This window comes from Protomyctophum parallelum, assembly GCF_964188405.1.
Source record: "Protomyctophum parallelum genome assembly, chromosome: 18".
Classification (NCBI taxonomy): Eukaryota; Metazoa; Chordata; class Actinopteri; order Myctophiformes; family Myctophidae; genus Protomyctophum; species Protomyctophum parallelum.
Window position 1 is genome coordinate 31,375,161 of NC_139716.1, and position 23,935 is coordinate 31,399,095.

The window sequence follows — 23,935 nt, forward strand, 5'->3', positions numbered from 1 at the left end:
ATAAGCTCTTCTTACTTCTGGGCTGCTTCCCTACTCCTCCCTTCACAGGTGTTACCGATGATACTGTTGATTTAGTGTGCAGTGGTTCTCAAACTTTTTAATTTCGAGGAACGGCCATAACTCTGAGAGTGTACAAATGGAATCTCATTTGGTTCCATTTGTACACTCAGTTACACAACCACTTTCCAGTGAGCCAACATGCACAGCAGCAGCACCCCGACTCTGTTTGACCAGAGTGGAACAGAGCCTTCATTAGTATCATCAGTAACACCTGTGAAGGAAGTAGGGAAGTGGCCCAAGTTCTTTCCAAAATGGCGTGCATACAGCAGCCTATTGGAGGACTCTGTAGCCTATGTAGCCCCGCCCCGCCCGGCCTGCTATTAGCCTGTACCTGATGAATGAATTACCTCTCTTCAAGGGCAGGGTTTCTCAAAGTGGGTGCACCACCATGTGTGTTGTTGTGGCACACTAGGGGTACCCCACGATACTTTGATCATTTTAATGTGTGATTAAAATCCCTTTTAATTAAACCTGCTGTTTGTTTGGACACCATCTAGTGTCCATCGGCACACACTACATGTGACGTTGCCCTGCCTGAGAGGATGTAACTTGAAGTGTTCAAATCTGTTCCCAGATTTTAAATAATTTCAATATTTACACACTATATTTTAATTAACGGATGCACTTGGCTGTCTATTGCTTTATTTCACGACAAGGCACATACTATATTAGTACTAATAGCCATTGGTGTTTGAACTGCCTGTACCTTCCAGACACCAATCACATGAAGAACACACACACACGCTTCTTTAGTGCTTCCCTGTCTTCCATGCGTCCGAGGATGCACATATTTCCATTTATTTTTGGATCTCCTCATTGCAGGAGAATTCAATCTATACCCATCTTCTGCTGTATATGTTTCTGATTCATATATCAACCCCCGAGGGCAAAGTTATAATAATGAGCCACAATCAGCCGGCTTGGCTATGAATGTCTTTAATGTTTCCCAGATCAGAATCACAGCATACAGAGTGTAATAACTTCTAAAAAGTAAACAGAAATATCATCACCTTATTTATTTATTTATTTATATAGTTTTACTTTTCTTTTCTTCTTTTTTTTATAATAATCATCTTTTTTTTTAAATTCTTTTTTGAATCCATTATTTAACATTTTGATTTCATCTCAAAAAGGTCTTGGGTTTCTGAACAAAGAAATGTTTCAAAACGAGACAACAGGTGCAACAGGTGGTCATGAACGGCATAAGCTCGGATTGGGCCAAAGGCGACGTGTGAGGAGTTAAGGGCGGGAAACCCCTTTTGGTGTTTAGCATTATGCTATGCTTTAGCTATTGAAAAATAGCAGATCTACAAGCTCATAGCGCGCCACCGAGTGGCGCGCTACGAGCTTGTAGGTCTGCTATTTTTGAAAAATCGAAGAACGACATAGCTTTTTCAGAAAACTGTCAGGATGTAGAAGACATTTTTTATTAGAATCTGATCTCAGGTCAGAATGGGTTAAGGGTGTGCATCAAGACACACAGTCTCTCCAAATGATCCCTCTATTCACAAAATGTGCGATCTCATCTCCTCTATTCTATTCATGTTCAAATAAATCTTAAAACGAATTAACTGAAAATCATCATTGAAAAAGTGGGGGGGGGGGTGGGGGGGCTACAGAACATGCACAAACATATGACAGGGGCCATCTTTCTATCACACATTCAATAATGTTCCCGCTGAGACTAAGCAAACATACTTTTATAGAAATGTGCATCCAAACCCATACACTGCATTGTACAGTACACAGTATCAGTATTCTATTTTCAACCTATACATTTTAGTATCCACTAAGCCAGTTGGGTTTCACTTCAGGCACACTAAAAAGTAATTTGGCATACTAAATAGGTTAGTATTTGAGCTACATGCGAAATCACATACTAATTAATAGCACTAGATTCAATAGTACTTTTTAGTACATGTCCGAAGTGAAATTCTACTGCTAGCAGGCTGAAAATAGCGTCCCGTGTAGGAGGCTATACAGTAGGAAATATTTTGGACGCGACCTTGGTATCATTCAAATGCATCTTAACAATTCAATTCAAAGGGCCAATATGTTTAGTTCGCCAAAATCCCGTGTTTTAAGATTGTTCTTATTGTAAGGTGGATATGAGGAGTCTCGTGAAGGGGCTACCTGTACACACTGGCCACGTCAGCTGATGTCCACTACTTGTACTTGAGGTTAATAATAAGAAGCACCGACTAAACCCCAATACCATCCTGTGGAATAGAGTATAATACTTTACAAGCTCTTTACGCTCAACGATAACCAGACCCTTCACTACCAGAGTCACTCAAGTCACGCATCGCTTCTCATATGCACACTTAAAGACACACAAGAAATAAATAAATGAAACCCTATAAGAAGTCAAGACACACGTCACATGTAAGGCAACTATTACATCATTTAGATGTATAAAGTCTACTATTTAAAATCCACAGGATGAAAGGGCAAAACGTCATGACTATAGCTCTAATAGAGCTCAGTGGTATTGCACATTGTTGTGTCACACCAGGTGGACATTAAGAGCCGACGGTCATTTTTACAAACTGCACCTGTTGTCTTTCTGTTGTCACAAAGTAAGTAGTTCATTCACTCACTCCCCCCACCCGCCCCCCCCCCCCGGAAAAAAAAACAACCCCAAAAACAAGAAACTTAATATTTACAAATATTTTTGTCTGTTTCTTACACTTAAAAATGTACAGTTTTGATCCAGTAGTAGTCTCTCTCCTCCTTCCAGCCCGGTGTGGTTTTCCTTCACATTTATCCACTCACAGAGGAAGCAGGGCTAGTAGTTTAAAAGTCTGTCACTATAGCTCCCTCTTGTGTAATCTTATAAAATAGACAAGGAAGAGAACAGACCAAAAGAAAATACCGTATTTGCTGCTGTTTTCAATTCTGGAGGTGTCATATTTAGCTGTGTCGTGTAGGTGAAGTGTACTCCACACAGCCTCCCAACTGATCTTCGTATTCACAAGAATGAGTATAAAATGGTTTTTGGGGGGCACAGAGACCCCTTAGTAGGACAGACAAGCAGGTTAGACTCCTGGCAAACATTGAGGTAAGATTGCCATGCCTTTTAATGTCCCTTGTTTTTTGCAAATGGCCAGCCAGTCCCCTTTTGTATTTGTTTTTGATGGAAGGCTGTGAGTCTTTTCCCCAGTTTACCTGCCACGTTATCCCTCTTCCGGTGACGTTGTCTGTTGTCCATCTCATGGCACCGGTCCCCGTGAAGCAGACCTCGTTCCTTTACAGACATATCAGTCCTGGTCAGACAGTCACTTTGTTTTTGTGTTATGTTGTGCACATTTCCTTTTCCAGTATAGGCTTATAAAACACCTGCCCAGGAGCAGCCAGGTGTGTCGACGCTCCCATTCCCCGGGGCCCTTCAGGCAGTATAATAAAATAGAAAACAAACAATCAAACAGGCTAAAGCTAGAACACAAGCAAACAGCACCGTTTATACTAACTTTGTCCCATGTTGGATGTTCGGAGGCTACCATGTGCTGCCGTATGGGTTCGGACAACAGCATAACATTTAATGGGGGGGGGGGGGGGGGGGTCGATCAATGGGCGTCGACACGTCGCCCATTATATCCATGTCCGTTCTCCTCAGCAGAGAATTGTGTGTGTGTGTGCATGCGTGCGCACGTGTGCATGTGTGTATGTTTGTGTGTGCGCGTGCATGGGTGTTTGCGTGTGTGTGTGTGTGTGTGTGTGTGTGCCTGTGCAAGCAGGAGGCCGAAGCATTCTGACCCAAAAAGAAAAAAGGAAAAGACAGTTGTGTGGACTGTGTTTTGCTACTACCCTGTATAGGAGATCCGCTCCCCCTTTGTTTGATTTGATTCGTTGTTATACTTCATCTTTTTAAATCGTCCAGCTCTGCGCGACACGACAGGCCTCCGGAAAAAGACAGTCGCCAGTCGCCCCCAAGTGTGCTTATACAGTTCAATATACAACAAAAAGGTCACTAAGCTTGGTGAGCGAACCCTTTAAATGAGAGCGGAGCTGGCTGAGGTCAGAGATTGTGTGTGGTGGTCGGTGGGGAGGTGTGTGGGACACAGTGTGACACTCCGTGGTTGGTTTTCAGGGGCTCTTATACTGTAGTGGGGGGGTGCTCTTATTTTGCAGGCCGTGTTTGTTTTTGCAACTTCCCCGGAGATGTGGTGGTGTGTGTCTGCCTCGGGTAAAGCGTCATCATTCCGACGCCAAGCCACGTTGTTGTCGGACTAATGCGCCGTCGGAACTATACGAGCGGATCCCGTCTGCCTCTCTCTCTCTCTCTCTCCCAGATGGTTAAGCGGAGTCCCTCAGGAATCTATGCTAGTGAATTTTCAGTTATTGTGAGGAAAGCTTTTGCTGAAAATAGCTGATCAACAAGCCCACAGTCTTGTCAGCTGTGAGCTCGTCAGCCAAAGCTTTCCCCCACAATACCCGATGCTGGGGTTTCAAGTGGCTATGCGTAACTCTAGCCTATAATGTGAATCACTACCGACTCGCTTGCTTGCCTCATGCACATGCATGGGTGCAAATATGCACACACGCATGCTATACACGCACGTTGCACACACGGTTCACACACACACACACACACATCCACACACACGCTAAGCGAACACATGCTGGCACACAGCGCGCAGCCAGCGCGCATTCAGACATCAAACGGAATATATGCATGTGTTGGGAACAGGGGCTGCGGCGAGTGGTGAGAGAGAGCGCGTGAAAGCGTATAGAAGCTGCCCATGTTTTTGCTTGTTTGTTGACTTGAGATACAAAAATAAATTCTGTACAGGCAAGCAGTCTGCAGTGTCGGTACTTCACGCCGCGTATACCTTAAAACACAAAGATGTTCATAGAGAAATGCCAAGGAGAGAGGAGAGGAGAGCTGGGATGGGCTGATGGGGCGCCATATTGAGAGGCTGGTATACCTCCGAGTTGTGTGCGAGAGAGAGAGACAGACAGACAGACAGAGAGAGAGAATAAGAGAGGGAAGAGATTCAACTTAACCCAATATACTTTGTTGACCCCCAGGGCTCTGTACTTGGCCCCCTCTTTCCCCCTCTACTCAAAAACTCTTTGCCGAAAATATGAATAAGCTCATAAGCTTGTGAGCTTCTGGACCTGGCTATGTTTGCTGAATGTTTGGCCTGTTATTCATGACTTTCCCAGAATGGGAACGCTATATAGGGTTCAGTATACTTGAAATTCATGGCTAAGTTGTGGCGGTGACTCTTTTCAAGGGAGGGGTTTTGTTGTTGTTGTTGGTTGATGTTGTTGAGGTTTCCGGCGTTCTTGTTGCAGTGTGTGCGCGCATATGGGAGGAGGGGGGGGGGGGGGGGGGGGGGGGGCGGTATTATAACAAACAAAAATGGTGGGTCAAAGTTGGAGACAGATAAGAGTCGATTAGATTGGGAAACGTGCATTGACAGATACAGTGTCCTTTTTGCCCCCGTCGTCGTCGTCGTCGTTTTTTAAAATAATTCATGCATAGATCCCCACTGAGAAACCCCATTTATATACTTTCTCCATTTGTACACATTTATATATAACTATATATAATATCGGTTCTATATATCTATATTTTCAGCAAAATAAAACGAAATAAAAGTTCCACAAAAAAAAGCAACAATCAAACATATGCCCGGAGAAAAATGAAACCGAAAAAACAAAAGCAAAGATAAAGACGCACAACAACAGCAGCCGATTTGGCACTTTTGTCATATGACGACACAGCATGTGTTAGTTGACAGTAAATAGGAATATTCTAGAATTCTCTTCACCCCCCCACACACACACACACACACACACACACACCATGGGTGGGAAAACAAGCACATATCGGTACATACTTGGCACCAAAGAATGCTGGTAGAATGACAGTATCGTATATTTATCGATATCGACGTATTCAGAGCTACAGTATAATGCTTATATACCGTACTCACTCTGGGCACCGCTCCCCCCCCCCCCCCCCCCCCCCCCCCCCCCCCACCCCCCCCCCCCCCCCCCCCCCCACAAAAGAAATAAAAAAATAAAACACCCAACTCATCAGTTTATGGAACACAGCTGGGGTGGCCGGCGCGCGGCCGGCGCTGAGGGGGATGTAGAAAAGAGACGGATAGCAGAAGCACACACCGAAACCACCAGAGGCAAAACAAGGACCATGACAGAGTGAGGAGCGGGGGTGGACACACACACACACACACACGCACGCACACGCACACGCACACGCACACGCACACGCACACGCACACACAGACACAGAGAGAGCTGGGCGATACGCCGTCATCGTCCCACTGCAGGCAGATTTTACGGTGGCCGTCCGTCGCTCCGATTCGGAGAACGGCACGTCCTCCTTTTGAAAACGGGCGTATCATTCGAAAATGTAATAAGTCACCCTCCCTCCCACGCCACGCCAATAAACCCAGAAATGGCCACACCACGCCCGCTGGCATCGCTGTTCCGTCGCGCCACACACCCAACGGGAGGGAGCTGCCGAAGTTCGACGACAGCGGGGGGGGTGGGGGGGTGGGGGATGGGGGGGGTGGTTCTTCATTGTTGTTTTGGGGGAGGGGCCGGGGGAGAAACGAGAGAGTATAAGAGAATGGAACAGAGAGCCAAACAGAGAGGCCCTCCTCGTCCTCCAGTGGGGCTGAGGGGCCACTCTTGGCGGGTTTGCGTGGTCCCTGGGGGGGTGTCGCCTTGCGTCCCTCCCCTATACCCGGGTGGTGGAGTGGGGGTGGGGCAGGGTGTTGTTGTGGCTGGCGGTGCCGGAGGAGGGGTAGGTGTTGGAGAAGGCGTGGTGGAGGGGCTGCATGCCGGCGATGGTGCTGGGGATCATGGTGATGGTGTTGACGGGCGTCATCAGCGGCACGTCGTCGGGCGCCCGCCTCAGCGCCAGCGTGTAGTCGGGCGGGCACGCCGGCCGCAGGACGTCGTGCGGCCGCAGCGGCTCCATGTCGTGGTGCGAGTCGTGCTCCCCCAGCGAGTGCTTCATCTGCAGCGACATGATCTCCTCCTCCTGGCTGTGCGCCAGGTCGTTGGCGCCGGGGCCCAGGCCGTGCCCGAGGCCCAGGCCGCCGAGGCCGCCGCCGAGGCCGCCGCGCTGTGGCGACAGCCGGTGGCGCCGGCCCATCTCGTGGCGCTTGTCGCGCTTGTAGTAGAGCGCGGCGAACGCCAGGATGTTGAGGAAGAGGAGCGATGCGCCGACGGCCACCGTCACGCTCAGCTCCGTGGAGTAGTCGCGCGTGTCGTCGGGGAACAGGTCCTGGCGGGGCCGCTCCGAGCCATCGGGGTCCGGGTCCGACGGGAAGGTGGGGTACGGGTGGGGCGTGGGCCGGGGCCCGCCGGGGGCCGGGGCCAGGGCCCACGGGTGGGGCCCACGGGGGGCAGGCGGGTGGTGACGCCGCCGCCGCCCGGGCCCCCCCCCAGGCTCTCGTCGTCGGTGATGCCGTGGAGGTGCGGCACCAGCTCCAGCCAGAAGGCCACCTTGTTGGCGCGGTAGTTGTCGCGCACGCGGGGCTTCAGGCCAATGTGGAGGTACTGCTTGTCCTTGGAGTTGAACTTGGTCCAGATGACCTCCTCGAAGCGGTTGGGCTTGGTGTGAATGAACTTGGTGTCCTGCGGCACCGGCAGGTTGGGGTCCCTGGAAGGAGAGGGGGGACAAGTCAGTAACCTTTGAAATCCTAATTCTTAAAGTTTCCCCCAGTTTTTCATGTGTTTATGAGGTGACAGTACTTCATTAGACCCCTCGGTGTGGTTGTTATGTGCAATTATATGTCTTCCCTTTGTATTTAGAGTTTCTTCCTGGAGTCTGAAACCTTGACAATCAAATGTGCAAGGAAAAAAACTGTGATATAGTGACATCACAATATCATCCTGTCCCCTAACCCCTCCCCCTTTATCATACAACAACAGCTGTGGGTGTGGCTTCAGTTCAGGTGGATCACCAGCCATCACCACCCACCAGCAAAACCAGGCATACTTAATGAACTGGTGGGCGTGTCCACATAAAAACATAATTTTTTAACAAAATACTGTACACTTTTTTGAAAAACGTTCTTCCTCCTTATATAATAATAATACCTGATGATCATGGATCCATCTTTAACATTTGTTGGTTTCTTTTTTGTGCGTACACTAAGTGTACACACGTATTGTAACTTGTAGATCGGCTATTTTCAGCAAGCATAAAATCAGCCATTACGACGGCACCAAGGCCCGCAAAAATGCATTATTGTCGACAAAAAACAACTGTAGATTTAGTCGACTAAAATTAAATTTTATTCAAAAGAATATGACTATGACTCTTAGAAGACCATATGTGACCAGATTTGACTGAGAGACTGCCATCGCGGAAATTCCAAAAATGAGTTTATAGCACAGGCAGACTCTTCACATACTAGAGCATGTCTGAAAAAAATGTCAGAGCTGAAATCTACATAAATATGAATTAAATGCCCAAACATGTATCTAGATGTAATGTTAGAGACCACAGAAGTGAACTTTTCAAGCCTGTTTTCTCAACTCGCTGTTTTCTGCAAGCCATTACTCTATAAGCCATATCTCCAAAACCAATATGTCAATTTGAAGCTATGATTCCCTGCTTTCACATAACATGAAAAAACAAAAATTAAAAAAAATCCAATGGCAGTCCCTCAGTCAAATTTAGTCACATATGAATCTTTAACTTCAGTCCTTCGGGTGCGCTGCAGTGGCACCTGCACAAATTGTGGTTGCTATGCTTGCATGTATGGCAATGGTTTGTCTTGTGTGAGTGACGTTAGACCATACCTAGATGTTCAGCCTATATAAAGAGCTAAGATGCTATTACAGTTTACACATGACCAATAATGAGGAAGGAGGTTATGTGCATATTCAGAAAGAGTTAGAAAAACATAAAGATCGGACTGAACAGGAGATAGAGATAGAGGCGGAGAGGAGAGGAGAGGAGAGATAATTGAGGAACGAGAGATCATATAAGGCCAACTCTTACAGCTTGTCTTCTGTTCTTTAGTGGTCAGAAGCCTTTCTTGTCTCAAATCCTCAAACATCAAAACGTAAAGAGCAACCACTGCAACATCTACTGTCAAATGATGAATGGACATCAAATGATGAATGTACAAACCACCCCTATCTCTGTGACCAGACAAGAGGATGCAGACGAACAAAGATCGCATCAACAGCCTACCAAGACTTTAACTTGCACAGGGGGAGTTAAGACACATTGGCTGACCAACACAGCAAAGAAGATCCACATCTGTAAACAGTGTGACAAGAGTTTCAGTGATTTAAGTGACTTGAAGTTACACCAACGTATCCACACAGGAGAAAAACCTTACCACTGTAAACAGTGTGACAAGGGTTTCAGTCAGTTAGGTAACTTGAAGATACACCAACGTATCCACACAGGAGAAAAACCTTACCACTGTAAACAGTGTGACAAGAGTTTCAGTCGGTTAGATAACTTGAAGATACACCAACGTATCCACACAGGAGAAAAACCTTACCACTGTAAACAGTGTGACAAGGGTTTCAGTCAGTTAAATAACTTGAAGATACACCAACGTATCCACACGGGAGAAAAGCCTCACCACTGTAAACAGTGTGACAAGAGTTTCAGTCAGTTAAATTATTTTAAGATACACCAACTTATCCACACAGGAGAAAAGCCTTACTACTGTAAAAAGTGTGACAAGAGTTTCAGATGGTTAAATAACTTGAAGATACACCAACGTATCCACACAGGAGAAAAACCTTACCACTGAGAGTTTCAGGGAGATAGGTAGTCTGAGGAATCATCTGCGTATCCACACTGGGGAAAAACGTATCTCTGTAAACTGTGTGACAAGAGTTTCAATCGGATAGGTGAACTGAAGTCATATCAGCGTATCCACACTGAAGAAACATATGTGTTTTTACACACTAAAATCCACACTGGGGAAAAAAACATATCTCTGTAAAGAGTGTGACAAGAGATGCAATGGGCCGGGTGATATGAAGTCACATCAGCGTATCCATACTGGAGAAAAACCTTACCACTGTAAACTGTGTGACAAAAGAGTTTCAGTCGATTACGATGATAGTGTGATCATCACACTATCGTCGTAATAATTGTAAGTGTACTACACTTACAATCTGAAGTGAAAGTGAAAATAAAACAAGTTTCTTGGCTCCCACCCACCCTCAGCCCCATTTTGTAAACCTTAATCATCGACCTAGACACCTGTTCCAATTCACCCACATCCCTTTAAATAAAATAACTTTCCTTTAAACCTCTTTCTGTCGCCGCAGGGCAGGTGCCCTCTGAAAACGCTGAGCTAAAGGGGGCCCAGGAGGAGTATTTTAAGGAACTGAACCGAAAGCGAACCCTCCTCCTATAACAACCGGGTCTCGCTGTACAGTACACCACACGGTCGGGCGGCACGCCACACCCACCCGGTCTTGGCGAAGTTGGTCCAGTAGGTCATGACCACGGCGCTCAGCATCACGTCGTTCTTGGAGAAGTTGCAGGGGAAGAGGTCCGTGGCGCCGACCATGGGCACGCCGAACACGTAGGGGATCTCGTCGCCGTGCGCGGCGTCGGCCCACTCGGGCCGCGTCTCCGTCTGGCAGTGGTGGTAGAAGGTGTAGAAGTAGACGGGCGACTGGAACTCGGCGTGCAGCTTGGCCGTGGCCACGGCCGGCGCCACCCACTGGTGGTCCGTGAACAGCGCCAGCAGGGTCTTGCGCCGCATGTCGCCGTTGTCCCGGTCGGCCCAGTCCGTGTACATGAACTTGATGGTCTCCCGCAGGATGTCTTTGCCTGCACGCAACGCACACACACACACACACACACACACACACACACACACACACACACACACACACACACACACACACACACACACACACACACACACACACACACACACACACACACACACACACACACACACACACACACACACACACACACACACACACACACACACAGAGAGAGAGAGAGAGAGAGAGAGAGAGAATAATACACAAATAGAGGAGAGAACTGGATGGTGATGCAAAGGAATGAGAACATTGCAATTACACAACATTGTAGGCAGCTTGGATTGATGCCCCCCAAGCTATTTGTGTTGTGTTCTTCTCTGCTATTTCCTAACTGAGGAAGGTACGATTATAGTTTTCACTGCCCTGCATTTTCGCGACGATGATTAAAACCTTGAAACCTCCGCAGGTGAACGGTGCAAACGAAGCAAATACCAGCACACGTATGACAATCCATGCTCCTTAAATATAACAATGTTGCACGCAAGACTAATTAACCCATTTAGGCCCGACGTCAAAAAAAAAAAAAGAAAGTCTTCTAAATGGTGATACTTTTCTGAAAAACCTCATGTGTCTGTATCAGTGGTGCTCAATATTTCATGTCAAGGACCCCAAACATGATATGTAATTGGCCACCGACCCCCATCTGAATATATATGTTGTTCCAGGAACCTCCCACCAGAAGCAAAGATTTGAGTTAAAAACTTTCACTCTGAAAGAATATACATTCAGAGATTCGAGCCACATTTTCAAGATTTTTCAAAAATAGCAGATCTACAAGCTCGTAGCGCGCCACCGAGTGGCGCGCTACGAGCTTGTAGATCTGCTATTTTTCAATAGCTAAATTATAACAATGTTTAAAACACCAAAAATGGGTTAAATTAAATGTATGCTATTCGTTGTGAGAGCCATGCACTGCACTGCACACATTGAAACGGTATGCAGTATAGCAGCAGAGCGGGGTTATTCTGTTGAATTTAAAGTGGAAGTGATTTCAAGGTCCAGAGAGTCCAGACGATTGAGAAGGTCAATAATGATGTACGGTCAATAAGGCACGAAAGAGTCCTTATGTACTCGGACTAAATGAGAGGGGAGTATCGGCTGATCTACAGTATGCACATGGATTAAAGTTCTCAGTACGTCGCGACCCATTTCGGTCACTCGGAAAACACGTCGCGAACCGAAAGTAGTTGATCTATAAACAGGCTCGGCGACATGTCGCACTGCAATGTGCAACATGTTGCACATAATAAGTAGCCTTGCCGAGCCATGGGGCCCATAGGGGCATCTCCTGTTTCTGTAGCGTGAGGCAGCTTGATGTACAAGTACACCCCCTGGACATGACGCTAGTATGTCGCAGGGACTTACCCCCCAAACCAACCCTTACAATTTACAATTACAATTTAGGCATTTAGCAGACGCTCTTAATCCAGAGCGACCCTTGATGCTGAGTGTCAAGCAGGGAGGCACTGGGTCCCATTTTTACAGTCTTTGGTATGACCCGGCCTGGGGATCGAACCCCCGACCTCCCAGTCTCAGGGCGGACACTCTAACCACAAGGCCACTGAGCTGCAGGCACATAATGCACTATAAGGTTTTCCTCACCCTCGGGGTAGCCGTACAGGTTGTCCACGAAGTTGGAGATGGTGTAGTCGAAGGCCGCGGCCGAGATGCCCTCGCTGTCTTCACTGTCGTCCACGAACTTCAGGCCCTCGCCCTGGTTCACCCCGATGAGGATGTCGTAGTTGAGGAACTCTCCCTGGTGGACGAAGAAGGGAAGGGGAGGCAGGTGAATGTTTAGTTAGCAGTGGATCTCCCAAATTTTTTCCCACCCAGTATTGGACCGCACGGTCCCCAATCTGGGAATAATTTGCCAGCTGGTGCCACCATTCAAAATTTGTCAAATTTGTTCAAGATTTGTTTTGAAAATAAGCAGATCTACAAGCTCACAACGCGCCACGGTGCAATGCCGTGTGCCCTTAGAGATATTCTAAAATGGCCAATGTGATGTTATGTTAAATAGTTTGGCTGCAGGGGACCCCCTGGAACCCTGTCAAGGACCCCTGGGGTTCCGTAAAAAAATAAGAAATATTACACATTCTAATTATTATCTCTGACATCGTAATAATATAAAATAAACAGTTGGCTGGCTATAAAGCTGCTTTTTTTCTGCACTGTTTGCAGTAGCAATTAACACAGTGTTATCTGCACAGTATAACTCTCAACACGCACACATAAATAAATGTGTCGGTTATATAGCTGGTGTTCACCTCATGGTTATCTCTCCGTGATTTGGAATTGTTTTGTTGAATTATAACAGGGAGAAGTGGTAGTCTAATTACCGAGCAGCGACAATATAACAACGCCTCACGCTGCGGTTTATCCCTCGACGATCTGCATGCTCTCGTTTAGAGCCCCACAAACTGAAGTGCTACCCTTGAAAAGCAACCCCGGAGGAGTTGTCTTATCTCCGTGTTCCATTGTTAAATGAGTTACAAAACAACAAATGCAGGGTTTATTTCAGTGCACAGACTCATATTTCACTCGTTTGTTTTGTTTTGTAGAATGTCCAAAGCGGGACGTTCCTACTGAACCGTTTGTTTTATTTACACACTTTGGCGTTTAATGTCTACATATATAAATGTTGTTTAACCACTTAAAACCTTCATATACTTTGTTGACTGGGGTCCCTCAGGCCTCTATACTAGGTCCCCTCCTTTTAGCCGACCTACAAGCTATACCTATGTGTTGCAAACGTGACACGTTGCAGGCTGGTAGATTTTTACCATCTCACACATATGTATTGGTCTTGTCCCCAGCTACAGCGATTCTGGTCACTTGTGTTTGTCACACTGTCAGACGTGCTAGAAATTGCGCTACAACCCTGTGGCTACAGAACTGTAGCCATATTGAATGAATGAATGAATTAATTAATGGATTTCTAATGGAACATTTAAGTATTCTTTTTCTTTTTTTTTTGTAATTACGGAGACGTTTATGGAAGTTATCTGTGGTAAGTGCAGTAATGCAGTAATTCTCATAACTGACTTGCTCTGAGCTTCACTTGCTCCACTTTCTCCATTCCTTAATTAACTGCAAAAATAGAACTAGACTTTGGAATGGCATATTTTAAAACAACACAGACATGGGAAGATATATGCTAAGATATACTTATTTTCCTTCACAAAACTGTCATGCAATGGAAGTAAGGACATTTTCTCTATGTCCACACGGAATCTCTGTTTATTAGTGAATAAACATTCCTTCCTCATTGTGCTAATAATTGGCACGTGACTCTAACATATCGTCACTGTTGGGCATAAACCATGTATCTCAATCATACGTCATGTTTATGTTTTATCACAAATGAATGCTCTATTTTATACTTGTGAAAAGTAGCGGAATAAGCAGCACTTGTAGATCATCTATAAAAAAGAAGAGATGAAAAAAAAGATAACCCAGCTGCCATAAGTCTGCATTGTAGGTTTTACTCTGTAACTCTCTTGAGAGTGCACAAATGAATTCCATTTTGTGTAAACACTCAAGAGCCACTCTCTCTGTTGGTTCTGTGGCATAATAATGCATTCCAAACTCGGGGGGCCTTGAAATAAAAATGAAAAAAGAACCACTATAGAATCCATCATCACTAAGATGAGAGAACATTACTCCAGTTTTGGCTTCACTTCCAGTTGTTTTTAGGATTGATTTTAAAATTCTTTTACTTGTTTATAAAGCTCTCAATGGTCTACATGACTGCCTGCCTAAATACAGTATGTCCCAAACCGCCCCCCTAAGGTCTTCCACTGCTGGCCTGCTCGCTTTGCCTAAAAAAATGTAAACTAAAAAATACGGGGAAGCAGCTTTTTGCTTCTACGGGCCGACGGCATGGAACAAACTCCCACTGTACCTTCGACAGGCAGCTTCTGTAGACATTTTTAAAGCACAGCTCAAGACCCACTTCTACACCCTTGCTTTTAATTGATCTTTTATTTTTTGTTATTCATGTCCTCACTGTATTGCATTACTGCTCTTGTTTTTTTTTTCATGTCATGAAAGGTGCTATACAAATAAAGTTTTATTATTATTATTATTATTATTATTATTATATACTGCAGTCCAGTCCTCTCAACTAGGGTTGGGACCCGGAATTCCGGGTTCGTTTTCAGTCCCGTTTCCGAGACTGAAGAACTGGAATCGGTTCCACCGTATTTGGAACCGTTTGCTTATGTGGACTTTGACGTCTGCTATGTAATTAGTACTAATTACTATACCGGTGGTTCTCGAATGTCTTAATTTCAGTTGGTTGCAGTCCTTTATAAGGGTCCATTTAGGACCCGTCACCCAATAGGAATCGTTAAAGGGACCCACAAAGGAAGCGGACCGTTAAGATGGAATCGATAAGGAACCGGAATTGTTAACCAATTTACAATTGAGGCATTTAGCAGCTCTTAATTAATCCAGAGCGACTTACATTAAGCAAGAACAAAAAGCATGGAAATACATCATATACGTAGTTATCATGAATCATACGTAAGCTAAGAACGTAACAGTGGAATATCTATAAAATGAAACTATGCATATACTATATAGTGGTATAAGTCTACATAGAATGCTGTCTACGTTACATAAGGTGAGCCTTTGCATACGCCTGGGAGGTCGAGTCTAGGGCCCATTTAGACCTGAGGACGCGTCCGTGTCACCTTTGACCATTATTTTAAACTTTAGCTGTTGAGAAATAGCGGAAATGTGTGCAAACCATTGAATATATATATATAGTATTTCACAGTGAATGTTTTTAACTCAAATATTTGCTTCCGGGGGGGGGGGGGTCCCTGGAACAATATTTTCAGATTGGGGTCCGCAAATAATTCTGTGGGTCCTTGACATGGAAAACGTTAGAGCACCAGTGCACCACTGAAAAGTGAAAACTGACAAAAGACATTTTGTAGAATCTGGTTTCAGGGTTTCAGGTGGGTTAAAAATCCTAACTATTCCACAGTCTCTGAATGCTATATAGAGTCTGGAACTACACCTCCCGAAATCCGAGTAAGGAAGCTACCATTTCCGTACACGAAAACATATTTTAAAATATCTTTACATTTTCTTTTTTTTATTTCCTTTTCCGCTAAGCAGCCATCTTAGGTGATTTCTATTCATATTGGGATACATTTGCGCGACTGAAAAGATGAAACGGAAGTGGCAAGGCCGGAGGCTCCACTTCCGCGTTATATTTTACTACATGATAGAGATTCCGCTGCTCCAGGCCGTATGACGGAAGAATTTAAAAAAATTGCGAGAGGCAGCTACAGTCTGGCAACGCGAGAGAAGGTTCACAACGCTATATAGAAGGTATGCACATGACATCATCGTACCTGGAAGTTATGCGGGAACCGCCCACTGAGTGGCAAAAAACTACTTTCTGGCCTTGACAGCCATTCATCCAAACAGAAAAGTCCTGTCTGATTGCATTAAACAATGTTAAACTCACCAACATTGCAGCTGAACGAAAAGCTTGAATTATCATCTTTCTATCTGCAAAGTTTTTGTTTCATAAAAATCCACCATAGAAACGTTATAAGCTACTTTCTGCTGCTCAATGTTCTGCCACTCAGTCTAGATGAGGGGGGCGTGTCCTGATGGGAAAATCATGCCTGTGCATACTCTCTATATACAGTACCTGCTGCATGAGGATCTCGGGGTCGTCGGGCACCACGTCCCCGTCCACCACGGGCCCAAAGGCGATGTGGTAGCGGGCCGGCTGGATGTCCTGGTCCACCAGCTCGCGGAAGTTCTTCCGCCGGAGGCAGTCCACCAGGTCGGCCGTCTCCGCGTACGTGCAGCCCACCTTCCTGGCCAGGATCTTGGTGTACTTGAGGGGCTGGTAGTTGACGGACCAGCTGGAGATGGCCGTGCCGCTCTGGGCGATGGCCCTCTGGAACAGACCTGGAGGAGGGAGAGAGAGGGAGAGAGGGAGACAGAGAGAGAGAGAGAGTTCAGAGTTGGAAAGAGATTCAAGATGTTTATTGGCACACAGATGTACAAGTACATGCATTGTGAAAAACTTAGGTTGGGGGTGCTCCACAATACACAATAAAAACATCAATAACAGTGCAACCCCATGTAAAAGGTTATTTAAAAGGTTTAAAACAACTCAGATAAAACCCATGTAAAAGGTTTTTAAAGGTTTTTAAAGGAACACAGACAGGCCTTAATACGTGAAAAGATGCATTGTTCATTTGTTTAGCAGTCTTACAGCCTGGGGAAGAAAACTGCTCTTGAGCCTGGTTGTGCTGGCTTTGATGCTTCGCTAACGCTTCCCCGAGGGCAGCAATACGAAGAGTCTGTTATGGGGGTTATGTTGGCGAGACATGTATGGCGGAAAAGACCCGTAACATGCTGGACTGCGTTTCCATACACACACTACTGTACATGTAAGGTGGGTGAAATTCTTTAGTTGTGCATTGCACCATGTCATTGCAGTTAAAAAAAAGATACGAGATCATAAAGCATAAAGTGCATACTATTACTGACTGATACAATATGAGTGCATAATAAATAAACATGTCATGAATGTACATGTGTAACTATAAAAAAGTCCCAATTAAAACACCGATTCAGGTCAATCTTTGCAGTGACAGCGGACTTATCTTTTGTTCTGCAGTCTAATTGCTGACAGGTAAAAACTGTTGGTGGTACATGCTCTCTGGGAGCGTTTTCCCTTTGACATGCAGTCAGATTGATCAGGTTATGGAGAATCAGTTACAAAACCTTTTCAGTTCTGTACAATTGTCTGAATGAGTGTGCTTATCAATACACATAATTATTAAAAAATATATATATAACCTTTTCTGTGCTAATGTGGGGCTATGCATTGATTTAGATCAGTGGTTCCCAAAGTGGGGTCCAGGGACCCCCAGGGGTACCTGAGGGAGTTCCAGGGGGTCCCCAGCTAAATGAGTATACAAATGGAACCAAATGGACCCGTCAGTGTCCATTTGGTTCCATTTGTACACTCTCAGAGTTAAATTAACATTGATTTTACAATATAAATTGGGGTCCCAGAGATAGAAATGCCATTACATGGGGGGTCCATAGCCTATTGCATATCAAACTGGGGGTCCTTGAAATGATACTGGTTGAGAATCACTGCTAGAGCTGTAAAGATCTTCTCTTATGGGGGTCCCTGGCATGTCTTTTCAAATGGGGGTCCGCGGGCTAAGTAGTGTCAATTTGGGGGTCCTTGACATGAAAAAGTTTGGGAACCACTGCTTTAGATAACCAACACAGATACTATAGGTATTTATGTGGCTTAATGCAATGGCTTACTTCATCGGTGTATACGGTGGGAACGATACACGTAAAACACACAGTAGTCACTTCCTACAACTTTCCAAGAACTCATGCTGAGCGAAGACGGCGCATCTCTCTCTCTTATTCAACAGTCTAACGCACAAAGCTCCGGTGGTGTAGAAACTTGTGCACCGTCGTGGTCGTCCCGTGAGAATACATTTAGCGAGTGAAGAATGGCCTCTGAGTCGAGTTGTAACAGGGAGACGGGTCCCCTCCTCCGTGTGGGCATCAGATATCATTTCCCCCCACAGCTCTGCCACGTACGTTGGAGATTCTTTTTCTTTTCTTTTTTTTGGGGGTTTCTTCTTCAGAAACTATACAATTTCATTTTTTTTAATCCTCAGATCTATTCTCAGTGGAGCAAAACTGATAGGCTGAAATGGTACTATATACGCCGTAGTAGCATTGGATCTCAGACAAGAGTTATAGGACTGGGAATAGCTTGTCCCAGTGATTTTTCCACCCTTTCTCTCTAGTTTTGACTGTCTCTCTCTCTCTCTCTCTCTCTCTCTGCTTGTCCTGCTACGTTTGAACTACCGAAGTGGCTCGTTAAGGCGCTGCCCGCCTGCCTCGCTCTTCTGAGTCATCCCCCACCTCTCTCTCTCTCTCTCTCTCTCTCTCTCTCTCTCTCTCTCTCGCTGAAGATTGGTCGGTTAATTATTAATCAGAGAACTGCAGAGCCTATAGCTTTCCCTGGGAGATCAATTACAGTAGAATAGGAATAGGATATGATGCAGAAAACTAGATCTATAGACCTACCTGTGGGGGGGGCGAGCGAGGACTACCGGTGGGCCGTGGCGATATTGCAAAGGGGGCCCCCGAATAATTGGCAAAGCTATAGGATTTCATGATACTGTAACGTTAATATAAATTATGAAAAGGCCCGTGGTATGAACATGCTGCTTTTTCCAGGACTTTTATGATTATTTTATATTCCTTTTTTCCCCACTTATCTACACTGATATATATATATATATATATACACTGCAGAGCCTATATATATATATATATATATATATAGAGAGAGAGAGAGAGAGAGAGAGAGAGAGAGAGAGAGAGAGAGAGAGAGAGAGCAGTGTTGTTTTTGTCGACTAAAACCAAGACGAAAAATGTTCGTCGACTACCTTTTTTTCACAGACGAAAACTAAATGGAAACTAAATGAAAACTAAGCTATGATGACTAAAACTAAGACTAAATGTATTGACAATTTCGTCAACAAATAAAAACTAGACTAAAATGTTAGGAAGGGACTAGTGGACAAGAGATCCAGTAAAAGTCATTTTACACTTGGTTGCATGCTGAAAATAGCAGATCTACAAGCTTGTGAGTTTGTAGATCGGCTATTTTCAGCCAGTGTGAAATCAGACATTTACATCAAGGCCCGCCAAAACACATTTTAGTCGACTAAATCGACTGTAGATTTAGTCGACTAAAATCGCATGACATTTAGTCGACTAAAACTAGACTAACACATTCCAGGTGACTAAAATGTGACTAAAATGAAATGAAAACTATTCAAAAGACTAAAACTAAAATCAAATTTTGCTGCCACCGAGCTCATAGCGCGCCACCGAGCTCATAGCGCGCCACCGAGCGGCGCGCTACGAGCTTGTAGGTCTGCTATTTTTGAAAAATCGAAGAACGACTGACATAGAAACATGGCTTGTTCAGAAAACTGTCAGGATGTAAGAAGACATTTTTTTTAATCTGATCACAGGTCAGAATGGGTTAAAAATGGAGCATAACTTCTTCTACCACTGGACTCGGCGTGTTTTGCGTTTTTTGGGGGGACTTTGCTCGTTCCACTCGGACCGGTCGGTGTGGTTCATAATTTGCGTGGCAGCTGAAATATAATAGAGATACTTCACTTCACAAGTTCTTCAGAGGTCGTGGACTCGTGGTGTCATGGCTGTGCTTTGGAGGAATAATGGATCCGTGGTTTTTTTTTTTATCGTCTACTGCCCATCGTTGGGCTGTCATCCTCCTCGCTCTGCAGGCCCCTGTCGGTACATCACCGCGTCGCCGTCTCTCTCTCTCTCTCTCTCTCGGTCTATATCTCAACTTCTTCTCCTCCTCCTCTCCTCCTCCGACGGGTAAATTATGCCCTCCTCGGAGTATCTATCTATTCCACTTCACCTCTGACGCCCTGCGACTATACGTATGTATGTCTGCTCTTGAACCCTGTCCACCCCCCCACCCTCCCCCCACCCGACGCCACCCCGCGGCTACATATCATGTCGTCTGGCTCGCCCTCTCCGGCACGCCTCTCGCGCTATAACTTAACCCATTTTGCGCGGGAACCCCTTTTGGTGTTAGCATCATGTCGTGCTTTAGCTATTGAAAAATAGCAGATCTACAAGCTCATAGCGCGCCACCGAGTGACGCGCTACGAGCTTGTAGGTCTGCTATTTTTGAAAAATCGAAGAACGACTGACATGGAAACATAGCTTTTTCAGAAAACTGTCATTTTCAAACAGACATTTTTAGAATCTGATCTCAGGTCAAAATGGGTTAATTTGCGAGCGGGCGGCTGTCGACATGATTTGTGGGGACGGGGGGGACGGGGAAGTCACGCAGGGGGTTGGCTCCTTACCTGGGGGGCCGTGATTGACAGGCTGACATCCAGAGGAGGGCTGACTTTAGAGGTGTCGATGAGGACGAGGACTATACGGTGATGAAGATGGAGGTGGGGGATGGGGTGGGTAGGGGGGTGACAGGCAGACAGACAGGCAGCCTACAGGAGATGTGGGTGGTTAATGGAGGCGTTCCCAATCTTGGATGGGGTGTGTGTGTGTGTGTGTGTGTGTGTGTGTACGCATTGCCCACAGCAATCTTCCCAAAGATTCATTGATCTTGTGTTATTATTAGCCTTTTATATGGCAACTACATTTTATCTTGCACATCATTTAAGGTTATGAAAACACTGTTTTTTCTTTTTTCTGTGCTTTTTGCCCAGCACAGAAGCCGCATGCAGCCTGCTTAAAGGGTATGAGACGTGCACTTTGGTGTAGTTATACCTTGGCATGATGTACTGTAACTCCAAATGTGGAAATAAGAAATAAAAAATAATTGCTCCAGTGAGTAGAAATTGATCATTCGAAAATAGGCTCCTCGTTGACTTACATTGTACGCTGAAACAGCTGTCAAAGTCAAGCCTGAAGTTAACATTTTTATAAAAAAAAAAAAAAAACATGAGTTTTGGTGATGCTCTATATATTGTCTGAATCAACTTTGGTTGTGTTTGTTGTCGTACTAAAAGAGTGACTTTGACAGCTTACTGTTTCAGCTACAATGCAAGTCAATGAGGGGCATATTTAGCTAAATTGATGCAAAAGTGGTCTTACCCTTTAATAATTTGACCCCATCTAAATGTGCTCTCGGACGACCGTGAGGAGAGGAATGTAGCTCAACTCTAAATATCAGCACGCTGTGAATTAAAAATTCTTGAACATTTTCCACATGAGGAAGTTTAATTCTTCTGACCTGATTATTTGGGTCACATACTGTAGCATTAAAAAAAATGAAAAGTCTGACTCGGTGCTCTGGCTCTACAGCCGGGCCCCGTTCTAATGATACTGATTAGTATCAGGGGGAGAAGCATGAGGGACTTGGATATTGGATAAGGGGGCACTGGACAATTGGCCCCCAAAGAAGGTTGAGAAACATTGCAATAACTGAATAACACAACAGCAGTCAAATGATAACAGTGAAACGTTGGACATAACGGTGGTGAAACAATGACGCGTGTAAGTTTGCTCTTAACCCATTTTGGGCGGGCACCCCTTTTGGTGTTAGCATTATTTTATGTTATGCTTCAGCTATTGAAAAATAACAGATCTACAAGCTCTTAGCGCGCCACCGAGTGGCGCGCTAAGAACTTGTAGGTCTGCTATTTTTTTAAAGTCGAAGAACGACTGACATAGAAACATAGCTTTTTCAGAAAACTGTCAGGATGTAGAAGCCATTTTTAGAATCTGATCTCCGGTCAGAATGGGTTCAAACACGTTTGTTTTAAAGACACGTCCACACCGAATGAATAGGGCGATATTGTGTGTGTGTGTGTGTGTGTGTGTGTGTGTGTGTGTGTGGGGGGGGGGGGTGCACACCAGAACACACACACACACACACACACACACACACACACAAACACGGCGAGTAGTGATTGAAACACTTGTTCGGGTCTCAGAACAACACGCACCCACTAATCTCTCTCTCTCTCCTTTCATCTATTCCTGCTCAGTTCCTTCCTGGCTGTGTCTACGGTACGTGTGCTTACTGTATGTGTGAAAGACTGAGGCTGAGGAAGAGGATGAATAGAGAGAGAGAGGCAGAGGAGAGAAGAGGTTGAGGCAGGGTGTGTGGCCATCAAAGTGGGCGAGCAGGTGACCCGGTGAACCAACACCATGTCCGTCTATAAAGTTGACCGTTTCATCGTTTACCAATAGAGTCATGGTCCGGGTCATTTGGTTTACACTCAAGTTTCATTCGTTATAACCCCGTCTGGATATTCTTAGAGCGTATATCTTGCAGTCGTTTGGGGTTTCTTCCTATAAGATTGTATTATTACTCGTCAACTAAACTATATTCACTATTATACATTATATAAATTCTACTCAACTAGATTCAGGTGTGCCAGCGAGCAAAGTCAATAATCACTTGCATGGTGCACTGCAAGGCATGCTCATTGGCACTGCACCTACAGCTAACGTATACGCCCCAATATTATATTTAATTAGCTGCAGCTGTGTTGATTACATCACTGTGTATATATACCCAAGGTCATCCACTTGGACCCTTCTGTGGGTTTTGACCATTAGAGGGCAGTAAACACACGACTTTGATGTAGACAGACGTCTGACAGAGTACACTTTAACTGTCTGAGGTGTCTCTCTTCCAAAGTCCTTGTTTTGAGCAGCACATGGTGACTGAACCTGGTAAACGAGTGCACTTCTCTGATGGAATATATATCCGTCCATGTGGACGCAATATCTGCTAATAAGGTGTCAGAGATCATTGTGACGAGACAGATAGTTTGTGCCATGCTGCTGCACGCCAGAGAGGAGACAGAAGGAAAGATAGAGAGACAAAGTCATAGACAGACGCCAGACATGAAGAGAATATTGAGAGGAACGGCAACCGCAGAAACAGAGACGTTCCCAAATGAGCAGTGATGGAAAGCAACTAAGTACATTTTTGACGTATTCACATACTTTGCTTGAGTATTTCCAATACTTTAAATTCTACTCCACTACATCTCAGATCCAAATATTGTACTTTTACTCCACTACATTTATTTGAAAACGTGAGTACATTTTGATACCGTTACTCAAGTAAATGTAGAACTCCGGACTTTGGCCTCACTCACACCTTTCGATCTGTCATGGCCGCCCCAATGCATTTCCAATGGAAGTCACATGGTTTGAGACAACATTTTGGACTACAGGCTGTTGTACGGCTTTCGGCTGTGTTTCGACTGCCCCCCCCCCCCCCCCTTACCCTCATACAACACAAATGTTGTGTCAAACCATGTAGAGACTCCCATTGGAAATGCATCGGGGCAAGATGTATCACACCCTTTGTATACAACAAGCACACATCAGTCTGTTGTGAAGGTGTGAGTGAGGCCTTTGACTTGTAACAGAGTATTTCCACAGCACGTATACTTTCACTCAAGTAAAACATGCGATTACGGTTTTCCAACCACTGCCCAAAATGAGCCAA

General features: G+C 45.1%; 1 protein-coding gene across 1 annotated transcript in view; it reads right to left on the reverse strand.

Annotated features, from left to right (window-relative positions):
• Window positions 1-6,775: 6,775 nt before the first annotated feature.
• The window catches only part of nlgn2a (neuroligin 2a), a gene marked incomplete at both ends in the record, with an annotated part of 207,520 nt that continues 190,360 nt past the window's right edge, over window positions 6,776-23,935 (reverse strand). The window contains 5 exon segments of the mRNA XM_083789203.1: window positions 6,776-7,422; window positions 7,425-7,705; window positions 10,498-10,864; window positions 12,469-12,622; window positions 16,541-16,806. Of these exon segments, the coding sequence (XP_083645329.1) occupies window positions 6,776-7,422; window positions 7,425-7,705; window positions 10,498-10,864; window positions 12,469-12,622; window positions 16,541-16,806 (1,715 nt within the window).